This window comes from Choloepus didactylus, chromosome 18 (assembly GCF_015220235.1).
Source record: "Choloepus didactylus isolate mChoDid1 chromosome 18, mChoDid1.pri, whole genome shotgun sequence".
NCBI lineage: Eukaryota > Metazoa > Chordata > Mammalia > Pilosa > Megalonychidae > Choloepus > Choloepus didactylus.
Window position 1 is genome coordinate 74,133,711 of NC_051324.1, and position 12,197 is coordinate 74,145,907.

At 50.0% G+C, this 12,197-nt stretch overlaps 1 protein-coding gene across 2 annotated transcripts in view; it reads left to right on the forward strand.

The window, feature by feature from the left end:
• The window catches only part of RNF213 (ring finger protein 213), a 100,078-nt gene extending 89,373 nt beyond the window's left edge, over positions 1 to 10,705 (forward strand). The window contains exons 58-68 of one of the 2 annotated variants that reach the window (XM_037808886.1): positions 499 to 590; positions 1,118 to 1,369; positions 2,442 to 2,574; positions 2,881 to 2,964; positions 3,370 to 3,550; positions 3,778 to 3,979; positions 5,142 to 5,219; positions 5,777 to 5,971; positions 6,945 to 7,034; positions 7,127 to 7,305; positions 8,616 to 10,705. In XM_037808886.1, coding sequence (XP_037664814.1) covers positions 499 to 590; positions 1,118 to 1,369; positions 2,442 to 2,574; positions 2,881 to 2,964; positions 3,370 to 3,550; positions 3,778 to 3,979; positions 5,142 to 5,219; positions 5,777 to 5,971; positions 6,945 to 7,034; positions 7,127 to 7,305; positions 8,616 to 8,769 — 1,640 coding nt within the window. In that variant the 3' untranslated portion in view covers positions 8,770 to 10,705. The remainder of the gene's footprint in view (positions 1 to 498; positions 591 to 1,117; positions 1,370 to 2,441; positions 2,575 to 2,880; positions 2,965 to 3,369; positions 3,551 to 3,777; positions 3,980 to 5,141; positions 5,220 to 5,776; positions 5,972 to 6,944; positions 7,035 to 7,126; positions 7,306 to 8,615) is intronic. The other variant, XM_037808887.1, reaches the window with a different exon arrangement.
• Positions 10,706 to 12,197: the final 1,492 nt, after the last annotated feature.

Sequence of the window (12,197 nt, forward strand, 5' to 3'; positions counted from 1 at the left end):
GTAGCAAAATATGATCTTAGTTTAAGTCTTTCATTGTGGTGGGATTTCAAACTAGGCAAGCTCACCCAGTGTCCCACTGCCGAAAGACCCCGTCTAGAAGCTGCCAGCAATTTCTGTGGAGCTGCAGGTCCATCAGCAAGCTCGGGGATGGCAGCTGCGATGGTCTGATGGGGCCCCAGTTCCCACTGTACCCGGGCTTCTAATTCTTTTTACTGTCCTTTCAGCAGTTTTGTTCAGAATGGCTTTAAGTGTCCAGTTATGCAGTTAGGGGAATTTTTAGAAGTCAGAGTACATTGGACTGGTGAGAGCAGCAGGAATCATTAAAAAATACTTAGGTTAATTTAGGAAAATAACCCCCCTACACACACACACACACACACACACAGACACACAGCATTATTCGTTATTTCAGTTTAACATGTATTTAGTGCTTTTACATGTAAACTGCTGTGTTTTTTTGTTCCTTGGGTAACCCACGCATTTTGTTTATCTGTGTAGGGTTTTTAAATTTTGATGCAAATTTGTCAACCAAAGAGAGGAGAAACAACTGGGAAAAAGCTGTTGAAACTATTATTTTATCTGAGCTGAAGGTAAGTGATGGCAGCCACTTTGGCACTTTGCCAGGAAAGTGGGAGGAAGGACAGTGTGGGTGCTCGCTGTCCATTGTCATAGCCTTGAGCTAAGCCTTTGATTTAGGGGCTCCCCATCGAGTCACTCCATCTTCCTCTTGTACCCAAGCCTCCTTCCCCACACCCCCACCCCAGGCTGACAGTGAGAGTAAGAGGTGAGGCAAGGAACTATCAGGTGGATACACGCCAAAAATGCAGGAAGAGCTCTAGAATGATTATTCCTTTATTAGATAAAAATATTCCTGAATAGTAACTAAAAGCCAGTTAATAAAGGAAGGGGAATAAAATACAGATCTCTAAGTCTCATTCTGCTTGGGGGGACATAAGCTTACAAACAAGGAACATTTAAATGACAAGAAAAGATGACAAGAGTAGCTATTTGGGATTTAGCAGAGCGACCAGGAGTCTGCTGGCGAGGTCAGTAGGGGTCCTGATCGGTGTACGGTCAGATCTCACTTCCAGAATTCTGTATCCTTTTCTCCACGCAGCATCTAGATAAAACTCTCCTGGCTGTGAATACACTCATCAGCCAAGACGAGCGGATCAGCTCCAATCCCGTGGCCAAAATCATATACGGTGACCCCGGGGCCTTCCTGCACCACCTGCCGCAGACTAGTGTGGTCCACTGCTCTAAGATTTGGAGCTGCAGGAAGAGGATCACGGTCGAGTTCCTCCAGCACGTGGTAGAGCAGAAAAATGGCAAAGAAACAGTGCCAGTCCTCTGGCACTTCCTCCAGAAGGTAGGTCTCCTGCTCGGAAGGCCGACTTTTCTCCGAAGACCCCAGGTGCTTATTTAGCATCACCATTCCTAAAAATAGAACATTGAACAGACCACTTCAGGGCTTTGAGTTTGCAGGTGACTCCAGGGTAGACCAGAGATCTTCATATGCATCAGACTAGTGCAGAAGGTCACAGATGACAAATATTCAGAGCTGGAATTATCCAGTAACTTGGAGAGGACTTGAGGGCCAGAGAGTGCCTCCCCAGTCACTCAGCAAGAAAGGAAAGGAAGTTTCCCTGACCGTGTTTATTCACTGTTGGTCATCCACAGTCCTCTATAGAAGGAAAAAAGTTTAGTCCAGAATGCATAGCCAAAATCAAACAAACGACAGACAAAAAATTCTCCCGTTCCCAGAACCATTTGGGCTCAGATTGAAGATGGGATGAGTGTGTGTGGGTCAGCAGGGGTAGGATTGGGGGTGGGGAGTAGTAAAATATATCGGCCATATCTGTTAGGACTAGAAATACTCCGTTTCTAACTTGAATCCATTTGGACTTTTATTTTCTGTAGTTATTTTCTAATCATTTCCCTCCAGGGACCAGTATTTACAGTCTATTAAGAAGTAAGAGGATTCAGAAATTTCTGTTGGTCGGTTAAAGAACATTAGTTCACACTAGATGGGATGTCCTGTGTTACAGTGACTTCTCACAACTGCCCGGTTTTGTTCAATGGAAGATGCTTAGGTCTTCCTAACGCCAGCCATCACTGCATCACTGCTTGGTCTTTATGCTTTCAGCAGCTTCTCTCCATTCCCAGCCAGTGACCTGGGCCCAAGAAGCTGATTTTCTCCTGTTGGTTTTTGGCAAACATTTGATGTGTGAGTTCCACGAGGGAACTAAGTGTAGTCAGCGGGTGTTTGCTGAGAGAACAGAGGCCTCTTTTCCATCCTCCAGCTCTGCGGTGTGCCATCCTGTTGAATAGCACACCACCCAAGCTAAACCACAAGGCCTGAGCCAGCCCCATAGCCTACTTCCCCCGTAACATGCTCTAGGTAAATAAAAAAGGGGTCCTGGTGGTCTTTCCTTCTCTAGGAAGCAGAACTCAGACTGGTGAAATTCTTGCCTGAGATCTTGGCCCTGCAAAGGAATCTGGTGAAACGATTCCAGAATGTTTCGGAATATGAGTACAGCTCCATCAGAGGTTTTATCAGCAGTCACAAATCAGGTACAGCTCTGTTCGGACGAGAGGTCAGGACTAGCCCTGACAGGTGGCTCAAATTGCTGCAGCGGGGAGGCAGGAGGACGGCTCAAGGCTGGCAGGTGCTCTAGAGCTGTAGGTAGACCCCGGGCTTTTGATGTGGCCGAAAGGCACCTCCCTCTCTCCAGCCCCCTGGACTCAGCTTGCGGGCTTAGACCGCATTGAGGACCTGTGGGTTGCAGTACGGGGCCGCAAAGAGCATGCACTACTGTTGGTTTGGCCCAGACTGGGGAGGCGTTTCCACGGGGTTCTCACCGAGGGTTTTGTTGACAGATGGAGTGAAGCAGTTGTTTTACGACAGAATCATGCACTTTCTTAACACGTGGAACAAGCTGAGGAGATCACTTGAGACCAATGGCAAGTGTCGTGCATCTCCTTGAACCCTTAACACGACAGGAGGGCTCATTCTGGAAGCTTTTTTTCTGCTACCTGTTATCTCATAGCTACATGTAGGTTCATGCTGAATCTACAGAGCTTTTGATGAAGGTACCTGGGATAAGTATGTAACATCAAGAAAGATAAACCCTAGGCCTCCTAAATATATATAAATAGAAGAGTGGAGAACGTTTGAAACTTGTCAGCTTACAAAAAAAGAGCCCAGAGGCTAAACTTCAGCTGGTTCCCAGTCTGCAGCTCTGTGTTTCGTGGGGACGACTTCTGCGTTTGTCCTCCTCTGCTGTGACGGGGCCCCTCGTCTGGACGTGGAGGGAGGGCAGTGAGGAGGTGAATGCCTCTGCTGAGGAGCAACCTTATCGTTTACAGGTGAAATCAAGCTGCCTAAAGAATACTGCAGCACGGACTTGGACCTGGACACTGATTTTGAGGTCATCCTGCCTCGCCGACGGGGCCTGGGCCTCTGTTCCACCGCCCTGGTCAGCTACTTGATGAAGCTTCACAATGAAATTCTCTACACAGTGGAAAAGTTCACCAGTGAAAGCAGCAGGTGAGCACACCCGCCAGCAGGAAGTGACGCTCGGTCAGCCCAGGAAACCCAGAGCCCTGGGTCCAGCAGGGCAGGAGTGAGCCAAGAGCAGCTCCTTCCCTGACCAGCTCTGCTTCGGCCTTGCCCACGAGCGCCCGTGTGTGTGTCGGCTCAGATTGTGAGAGCATCCGCCAGCACCTGGGGCTCCCACATCCGGTCCCTGAGTGCCCTGCGCTTCTGTCCCACAGCTACTCCGTCGATGCCTCGGAGATCACCGACCTGCATGTCATCAGCTACGACGTGGAGCGGGACTTGACCCCGCTGATCCTCTCCAACTGTCAGTATAGAGTGGAGCCAGGCGGGGAGACCTTGCAGGAGTTTGACCTGGAGAAGATCCAGCGACAGATCACCAGCCGGTTCCTCCAGGGCAAACCCCGGGTCACCCTCAAGGTGCGGCTGGCCCCTCTGGCGTGTACTTGTTCTGTGTGTCCCGTTCTGAAAACGTGACCCTTGGTGTGGCTTTGATGGCAGCATTTTGAAAGTGAGTCCCGAGTGGACCATCCAGGGGTGACCTTGAGGTCAGCTGGAGATGCCCGTCACTCTAAGGCCGCTCCTCACGTCTACATCTCTGGGCAGGTTGGCCCGCCCAGGCTCTGGCGTGCAGCAACCTCTGTGCCTTGGCACCCCAGGGTGCCTTCCTGTCTTAACAGGCTCACCCTCGGGCTTTTCTTTCATGGTCAGTGATGTTGCCAACCACGCGGGAGGAACTTTGCAGTCAGTCGTCTTTTTCCTCCTTTCCCTTTAGTCTCCACCCATGACCTGTCGTCAGATTCTCTCAGGTCTGCCCTTGAATTTCCACAACCTACGGCTTTAGTTCATTTAAATCTCCTTCATTTTGATGCTCGTGATCCCTCCTAACTACCCCCTGCCTCCAGCTTTTCAGTCTGTATTTCTGAGGTTGGACCTGGATCTCGTCACACCCTTGAAGCCTGAATCACATCCCATTGCACAGGGGAGGGTCTGCCCTCCTTAGCCTGGCATGGAGGGGCCTTAACTGTCCCTGCCACACTGTCCTGCCTCGCCTGCAGCCACTGGTCTCCAGAACCTCCGGGAATCCTGGGGTCTCCCTCGTTCAATTACTGTCCCTCCCCAGAACCCACTGAGCACCCTCACGTCTCTGATCCTTTACCTGCAGGGCACTCGTGCCTCCCAGGGCCAGTCAGATCTGCTGTACTTGGGTATATTTCCTCCCTCACTGTCCGCAGTTAGCCCCTGTGGTCCGAAGCCTGCAGCCGTGCCAAGGCCTGGGCTCCCTGGTTGCTGAGTGCGTGCATGAATGAGATCATGGATCTGCTTCTCCCGGGAACTCCCGTGGTTCCCAGGGTGACGGTGTCTGCTTGGTCCTTGCAGCTGGGCTGGGTTCCTTCCCGAGTCACTGTGTTCGGGGTTACGGGTTAAACAGACGGGACATAGCAACAGAGAGCTCGGTGCTTTGTCTGGTAAGACACTGCGTGGTCTGACTATAAAGTGACCGCTGAAGACTATCTTGTCATCTCATAGAAACCTCCACAGTGTATCTAATTTCCAATGTTTTCTTTCTTTCTCAATTTAGGGAATACCCACTCTGGTATACAGACATGACTGGAACTATGAACGCCTCTTTATGGAAATCAAGAACAAAATGTCACAGGTGATCATAATAAAACCTTAGCATTTGCCTGGTCTTAGCATTTGTCTAACCAGAGGGCTTTCATCGGTGTGAAAACCATCCCAAACTCGCCCTGGTATTTGCTGTGAGTATTTGGTAAGAAACCAGTGAGTTTCAGTGTCTCGTCCAAGTACTCCTAGCTCCAGGCTCTTTCCAAAGGGCAAGCGGGACATCAAATCAGCAGATGTTTTCTTTTTGAATATCAACAGATTTCAATCTTGTATTAGTTTCTTTGTAATGAAATCATAGCCACATGCACTGGTGCCAGAGGACCAGAGAACTTATTTATCCCAGCTTTTTTGATCTCTGTATAAGCTCCCCCCAGGGTCAGTTTGAGGCTTACATGGGTTCCTCTCGACTTCTGTAAAATGTTGAGAATACTGCCTGGCACTGAGTAAGTGCCAGGCGTTTTCTCTTGTTAACTGACATCTGGGCGTTTGTCCCTCCTCGTGGTCGTGGGCGGTGGAGGTGAGCTCTTACACTGGGTGCCAAGAAACAACCCACCCCATGGATCCCCCTGTCCTGCTTTGACTTCCCAGAGCTCTCTCCCCAACTCGGCCATCGGTGCCATCAGCGGGCAGCTGCAGTCCTACAGTGATGCCTGCGAGGCCCTGTCTGTCATCGAGGTGGCTCTGGGGTTCCTGAGCACTGCAGGTGGCGACCCGAACATGCACCTGAATGTGTACATCCAGGATATTCTGCAAATGGTGGACCAGACCTCACCTGTGTCCAAGGTGGGTCAGGGTAGCCAAGCTGCCTCACCTTGTATCCCCACTTCCTCCTGGCATGCCACTCGGGGCACCCCTGAAAGGAGGGGGAGGCAGGTCAGCCCATCACACAGTCAGAGCACATGGGAGGACAGGGATTCTCACCCCAGGTATGCTGCAGATGGGTCCGGAGGGGCTGCAGGGGGAGAGGGCTTCCCAGAGAGGGTCAAGGATGAGGCCGTGAATCAGCAGCTTCAGGAGGAGGGAAGTGGAAGGTAGAGAGCAGCGAGCGGCACCGACGGTGTGCGGGTGACTGAGCTTGTACCTCGGCTTGCCAGGCCTGGGCCAGGGGACCTGATATCACCCCCTGGGGAGGGTAGTAGGTACGGGCGTTAGTGCCCTCTGCAGCCCCCCCCGAGCCTGAAAAGCGAGGTCAAGGCAGCTCCCTTTTCCTCACCCAAAATGTCACTGGCAGGGGAGGCTTGCCGGAGGGAACCGCCTTTCTCCCAACCGCCCTTTCCCCACTTCCTTATCTTACCCGCACATTCCCCTGTGCCAAGGCAACTCCTGCCACCGCCAGCGCGCATGCACCGTGGCCAGAACAACTCCCGCCCGCTGCAACGGCTCCTGCGTCCTCTCAGAACCAATCCTAGCCCCTATCCCTTCAGTATTGCCATTTAAGGCTGCTTCACCTCCTTTCCAGCCCTGCCCTTCTTACCAGCCTATATAACCTGTAATCACCCCTGAATAAATCTCTTTGGCGCATACTCCTACTGGATGAAGAGTGTCTTGTCCTTATCGCCGCCCTCCACACCTTGCACGCCTCCCGCCGAGGACCTGGCCAAGTCCTCCGCCTCGCCCTCGCCTCCGGGAAAGAGCCCCCGCCGCCGGTACCCTTTAAGCAGCCCCGAGAGCTGAGGGCTCAGCTACCGGCCGCCACTCCCCCCAGAAGCAGTAACCGCGACCGCAACGGTGGGCACTCAATCTGCTTCTCTTTCAGGCCTTGAACAGGTGTCAGCTGAAGCACGTCATCGCCCTGTGGCAGCTCCTCTCTGCGCACAAGTCTGAGCAGCTGCTGCGGCTGAGAAAGGTAGGTCTGCCCTCCGCTCCCCAGGGTGGAGTGGGGCTGCCCTCTTCCTCTTTCCCGGGTTGAACTTGACACCTGTTCCCATTTCACTCTAGGATCCGTTTGGGGACATCAGTCCAAAATATAAAAAGGATCTCAGCCCCGAAAATGCTAAACTCCTCAGTAGTTTCCTGAATCAAACCAGCCTCGATGCTTTCTTGCTGGAGCTTCATGAAATGATGGTCTTGAAACTAAAGCCCTCCCAAAACGAGGAGATTTTCAACCCTCAGTGGAGGTATGGGCTTGTCTGCCTGTTGGGGGGACATGCACAGAATTTTCTGGTGTCTTGCCTGTGGTTTTTGTGGTCAGGAAGGGAGTACCCATCTCACTGGAGGATTTGGGTTCCGGCTGTTTTACCAGGGCACCTTAACAACTGGCTTTGTGTGTGTGTGTGTGTTAATTTCTTTTGTTTGAGTTTTTTTTTTAATAATTACAAAAGTGATATATTTTCATTTTAACAAGTGAATTTACTATATCAAGGAAATGCGCATTTTAAATTTCATAGAAAGAGCTACTGCAATATATAAGTAGTAGATAAGACAACCCAATATGGGATATTATCCATTTTTTGCGTTTTTGCCAATCTGAGGGACCAAAAAAAAAATGGTCTCTCATCGTTTTCACCTTTATTTCCCTATTTAACAGTGATGCTGGTAAATATTTTAATTTGTATTAGTCATTTGTATATATTCCTCTGAATACCTCTTAATGTCCTTTGGGTTGTTATTTTTTGGGGGGCAGGGGCTGTTTATCATTTTCTTAACAATTTGTAAGAGCTTTCTGTAGAGAATGGAAATTAATCTTTTACCTGTTATGTGTTACAAATGCTGTATCTCAGTTTTTAATTTCATGAAGTCAAATCTAATACAAGTTCCCTATAAAATAAAGGAAAATATACTTATAAAGGTCTTCCTTAGCCCAAGATTAAGAAACATCCGCCCATATTTTCTTCTTGTGTTTTTATGCTTTTAGATTATACATCTGTTTTGTTAACCAATTTATTTTTATGCATGGAGTTTTTCTAAAGAGTCAAACTCCAGCTTTCCTCGCCAATAATTTCAAATTTTCTATTTTGTATATGGCATATACCTGAATGCATTCATATTCTTTGAATTTTGACAAGTCTTTACTATCCTGAACTTTTAGTGTAGAAGAGACGTTCCCTTTCCTAGAGGATTTACAATCTTTATCACGAAATATGAATGGAATATGGGCTTTTCTTGAGCCGTGAGTCTTTGCTTTTTATACAGTCCTGCAAATGAGCAGGTAGCATCACTAGTGGGCTTAAAACCCCCCAACTTGTTGAGGTTCCCTCCGTCCACTGTTGCTCCGTAAACTGCAGCGTGGGAAGGAGCAGTTATGTACCGGAAGTCAAGGACCCAGAATTTTAGCCCCAGTTCAGTAACTCAATAGTTGAACGACCCGAAGGCAACCTCCCTAATTCTGGTCTTGATTCCAGATGCCTGAGAGAGTAGCCGAGAACTGGTCTCCTGGCGTGACCGGGGAGCCCGTTTAAACGGTGACCCTTGTTCCTTGCTTTTCCAGCCTGAGGGACACTCTGGTGAGTTACATGGAAACCAAAGACAGTGAAGTTCCTCCGGAAATGGAATCCCAGTTCCCAGAGGAGATCCTGCTCTCCACGTGTGCCTCTGTGTGGAAAGTGGCCGCTGAGCTCAAACACGATCGGCAGATGAGGTAGAAAAGCTTCCTCAGCCGGGGTCTGGATGAGGCCCGGGGAGAGAGGGCTCTTCCCCCTCACCTACAGCCCAGACAACGTCGCGGACAGTTTGTTGATTTTGTCAGAGCTCAGAAGGAAAGCTGTTGGCCCAGCACTAAATTCAAGATGTTCTGTACGAGCTAACTGCTTGTTGCAAGTCAGGCTGTTTTGGGAAATTGTATATTCCCAAACTTACTCATCCTAAGAGTGCTATTCATTGGGAGGTGAGAACTGAAGATTACATGAAATTGGAAACAAACCACCATCCTTTATGTTCCAAAGGAGACAAAAACAGTAGCTTCTCAGGTTAACATATAATAATGTCATGTGTCTTAGTGTCCTCTAATCTCCTAACTCAAACCCACCCAGCCACTGGGTTCCCTCTTCCCCAGACTACTAAATAGTTAGAGGAGGAAATAAACAGAATTATTCGCTTTTTTTTTTCCTCCGCATTTTTTCTGCACTCACAGAATAGGATCTGGCTTTCTTCTCTCCCCTTAACTTCGAGTATTGTACAGATGTGTCAAGGTTTTCAAGAAGATGTGAAAAAGTGCTGGACTCGCTTTTGTCTTCTTACAAACACAGGAAAAGTCAGGGTGTTTCATGAGTGCCTTCAACCAAGCCAACAAAATCAGACCCCAGCCCCCACAAAGAGCCCGATTCCAAAACAGCCAAAGAACTTTTACTGTAGAGAGCAAGGGACGAGGAGTCAGGACACTGTAGATGAGGCTGGATCAATGGCCAAAGTCCCTTCCAATTCTGCTATTTTTAAGTTCTAAATGAAAGCATACTGATGCAAGTTACTGTGGGGTTCTGGCAGTTCTGAGGGGAATCTTTGATTGTCTCACAGTCAGCCGAATAAACCTGCGGTCTTTGTTTTTCTTCGTGGGCTCTAGATGTCCTTTTGGGGTCTCAGCCAAGGCATAAAAACTGAGGCTCAGGGAGAGTACAAAACTAGTTTAGTTCTGCAAAGCCCTGATCTTGAGCTGCTTTCCTCATCTTTTAAGTGCCGTTTCTTTCTTTTTTTTTTTCCCAAAGTCTCTAATTTGCTACTTATGACATCTGTGGACTAACTCCTATACCTAGTAGCTCAGCGTCCATCTGCACAGAGTAAGACAGGAACTGTTTACAAGTTAGGGGCAAATATCCTTCATATACATTCTAAATGAGTTAATGACTCAATCAACTTGAAATTGGGACCCATTGAGTGAGACCCACAGAACTGCAAAATGCTCATAGAAAGCCTGCTGGAGGGAGTTGAGAAAGAACTGCACTCTTGTTGGCATTATTTTTATATTCTCTACCTGAGATTTGATGAAGGCTGAGTGCAGTGGTGCAGACCCAACTTGTAATTTCATCTGACCCAGTTGCCACCTGCATAGAGTAATCTATGATTATTTATCATTCTAGACCATCCAAAGGCCATTCCCCTACAGATCCCTGCACCCTGGATGGGGGAGGCTGGGGGCCGTGTTGCTTGTTTAACTCTTCTTCTTGCACTTGGAACTCCCCCGACACCTCAGGATCGGGCTAAAGCTGGCCCTGGCCCACGGGCAGCTGCCCACACCTGGCAGCTTCATCCCCTGGGCTGGGGCTGCTTCTCGCCCTGCCACACCTCAACAGGTGGGAGTCAGGCGTTACCTTTTGCTGTGAGGACCTTTTGGGGGGTTGAGAATTGTTTTTTTCCAATTTTATGAAGGGTTTTTAAATTAAGGTATGTTGTTTTGAATGCTTTCATAGCCTTAACTGCCACATCTAATTTTATCTTGTTTTTTGTACAAAAATACACTGAACTAGCACATAGCAAAAGTCAATTTTTCTTTATAACTGTATATCTGTTTTAATAAACCTGAGTTTTGCTGCTAAAGACTCCTTCTCCTTGGGGGCAGAGCTGGTAATTATGGCAACGGGGCCCAGCCGAGCTTGGGGAACGGGTTAGTGTTCTGTGGAAATGACCGCGTTGAGGTGTCCTGAAGCGGAAGGCTGGGTTGGGAACGATGCAAGCGTGTTCTGGGACATACGGACAGCAGAGCCCAGTCCCCTGCGGGCGAGGGGCGTCTCCACCCCGCTGGAAGGGCCTCCCTGGAGAAAGAGCACTAAAGGCGGGTGAGGAAAAGCGCGCGGGCGGGTCGCCAGGGGGGCGGGTCCTCGTAAAGGAGAAATAAAGGTAAGGGAGAGCAACGCAGGCCTTTGGGCAGCCAGTCTACGCTGGGGCGGGAAAATTCCCCTTGGGGGGAAGATGGCATGTTCTCTTCTCAAAAAAGAAAAGCGCGTCTAGGCAATAAGTCTGGAATATGGACCCCCGGCCGGTCCGCCGAGGGGGAGCGCGCGCACGTCCAGGCCCGCCCGCCGAGGGGAGCGCGCGCACGTCCAGGCCGGCCCGCCGAGGGGGAGCGCGCGCACGTCCAGGTCCGCCCGCCGAGGGGAGCGCGCGCACGTCCAGGTTCGCCCGCCGAGGGGAGCGCGCGCACGTCCAGGCCCCGCCCGCCGAGGGGGAGCGCGCGTGCAGCTGGTCGTACGCAGCTGGTCGCACCTTCGCACCTGCGGCCCTCGTCTGGGCCGCGCCCGCGCGTTTCAGTCCCGGCTACCTCAGCACCGCCCTGCCCTTCCAGCCCGTCCCATTCCCGCCCGCAGTCTTCGGTCTGAGGTTCCCCTACCGCCCAGGTCTCTATGCCTTCAGCCCCGAGGAGAAACAGTAGGTGGGGTGCGGGGCTCACCTGCACCTCGCCCTAACCGCCCGCTAACCGCCCCCTGCCTTCCCTCGACCACCTGGCTGTGCGTGGAGCTTAGGCACGTCTCGTGGTTGGCTGTGGGAGCCCGTCACTTGCTGAGACAGCCATGAGCTGTTCAGCTCTTGGATGATCAGGCAGTGCCGACTCGGAAGTGCTATTCCAGGGACACAGGGTTGTTTAAAGACAAAATAGTTTCTAGCGCTGAGAGATTTCCAGTGAGGTCAGGAGGTCATTCTGGAGCTCACTCTTAGGCAAATCTCGGCGGCTATCACTAACCGCCACAGGATGGAAAGCCTCAAGCAACAGTGGTTCTGAAAAACCTAAGGACATCCGGACGCCTTAAACCACAAGATCAAGAACTCAGTTAACTATCTAATCTAATCCGAAAGACCCCAAATATCCATCATCCACAACTTGTGTAATCTTCTCCTTTAAAAACCCTTGCCTGATTGGAATAGCTAGAAGTAAATACCTGAAACTACCAAACTCCAACCCAGCAGTCTGGACTCCTGAAGACAATTATATAATAATGTAGATTACAAGGGGTGACAGTGTGATTGTGAAAACCTTGTGGATCACACCCCCTTTATCTAGTGTATGGATGAGTAGAAAAATGGGGATAAAAACTAAAGGACAAATGGGGTGGGATGGGGGATGATTTGGGTGTTCTTTTTTTCA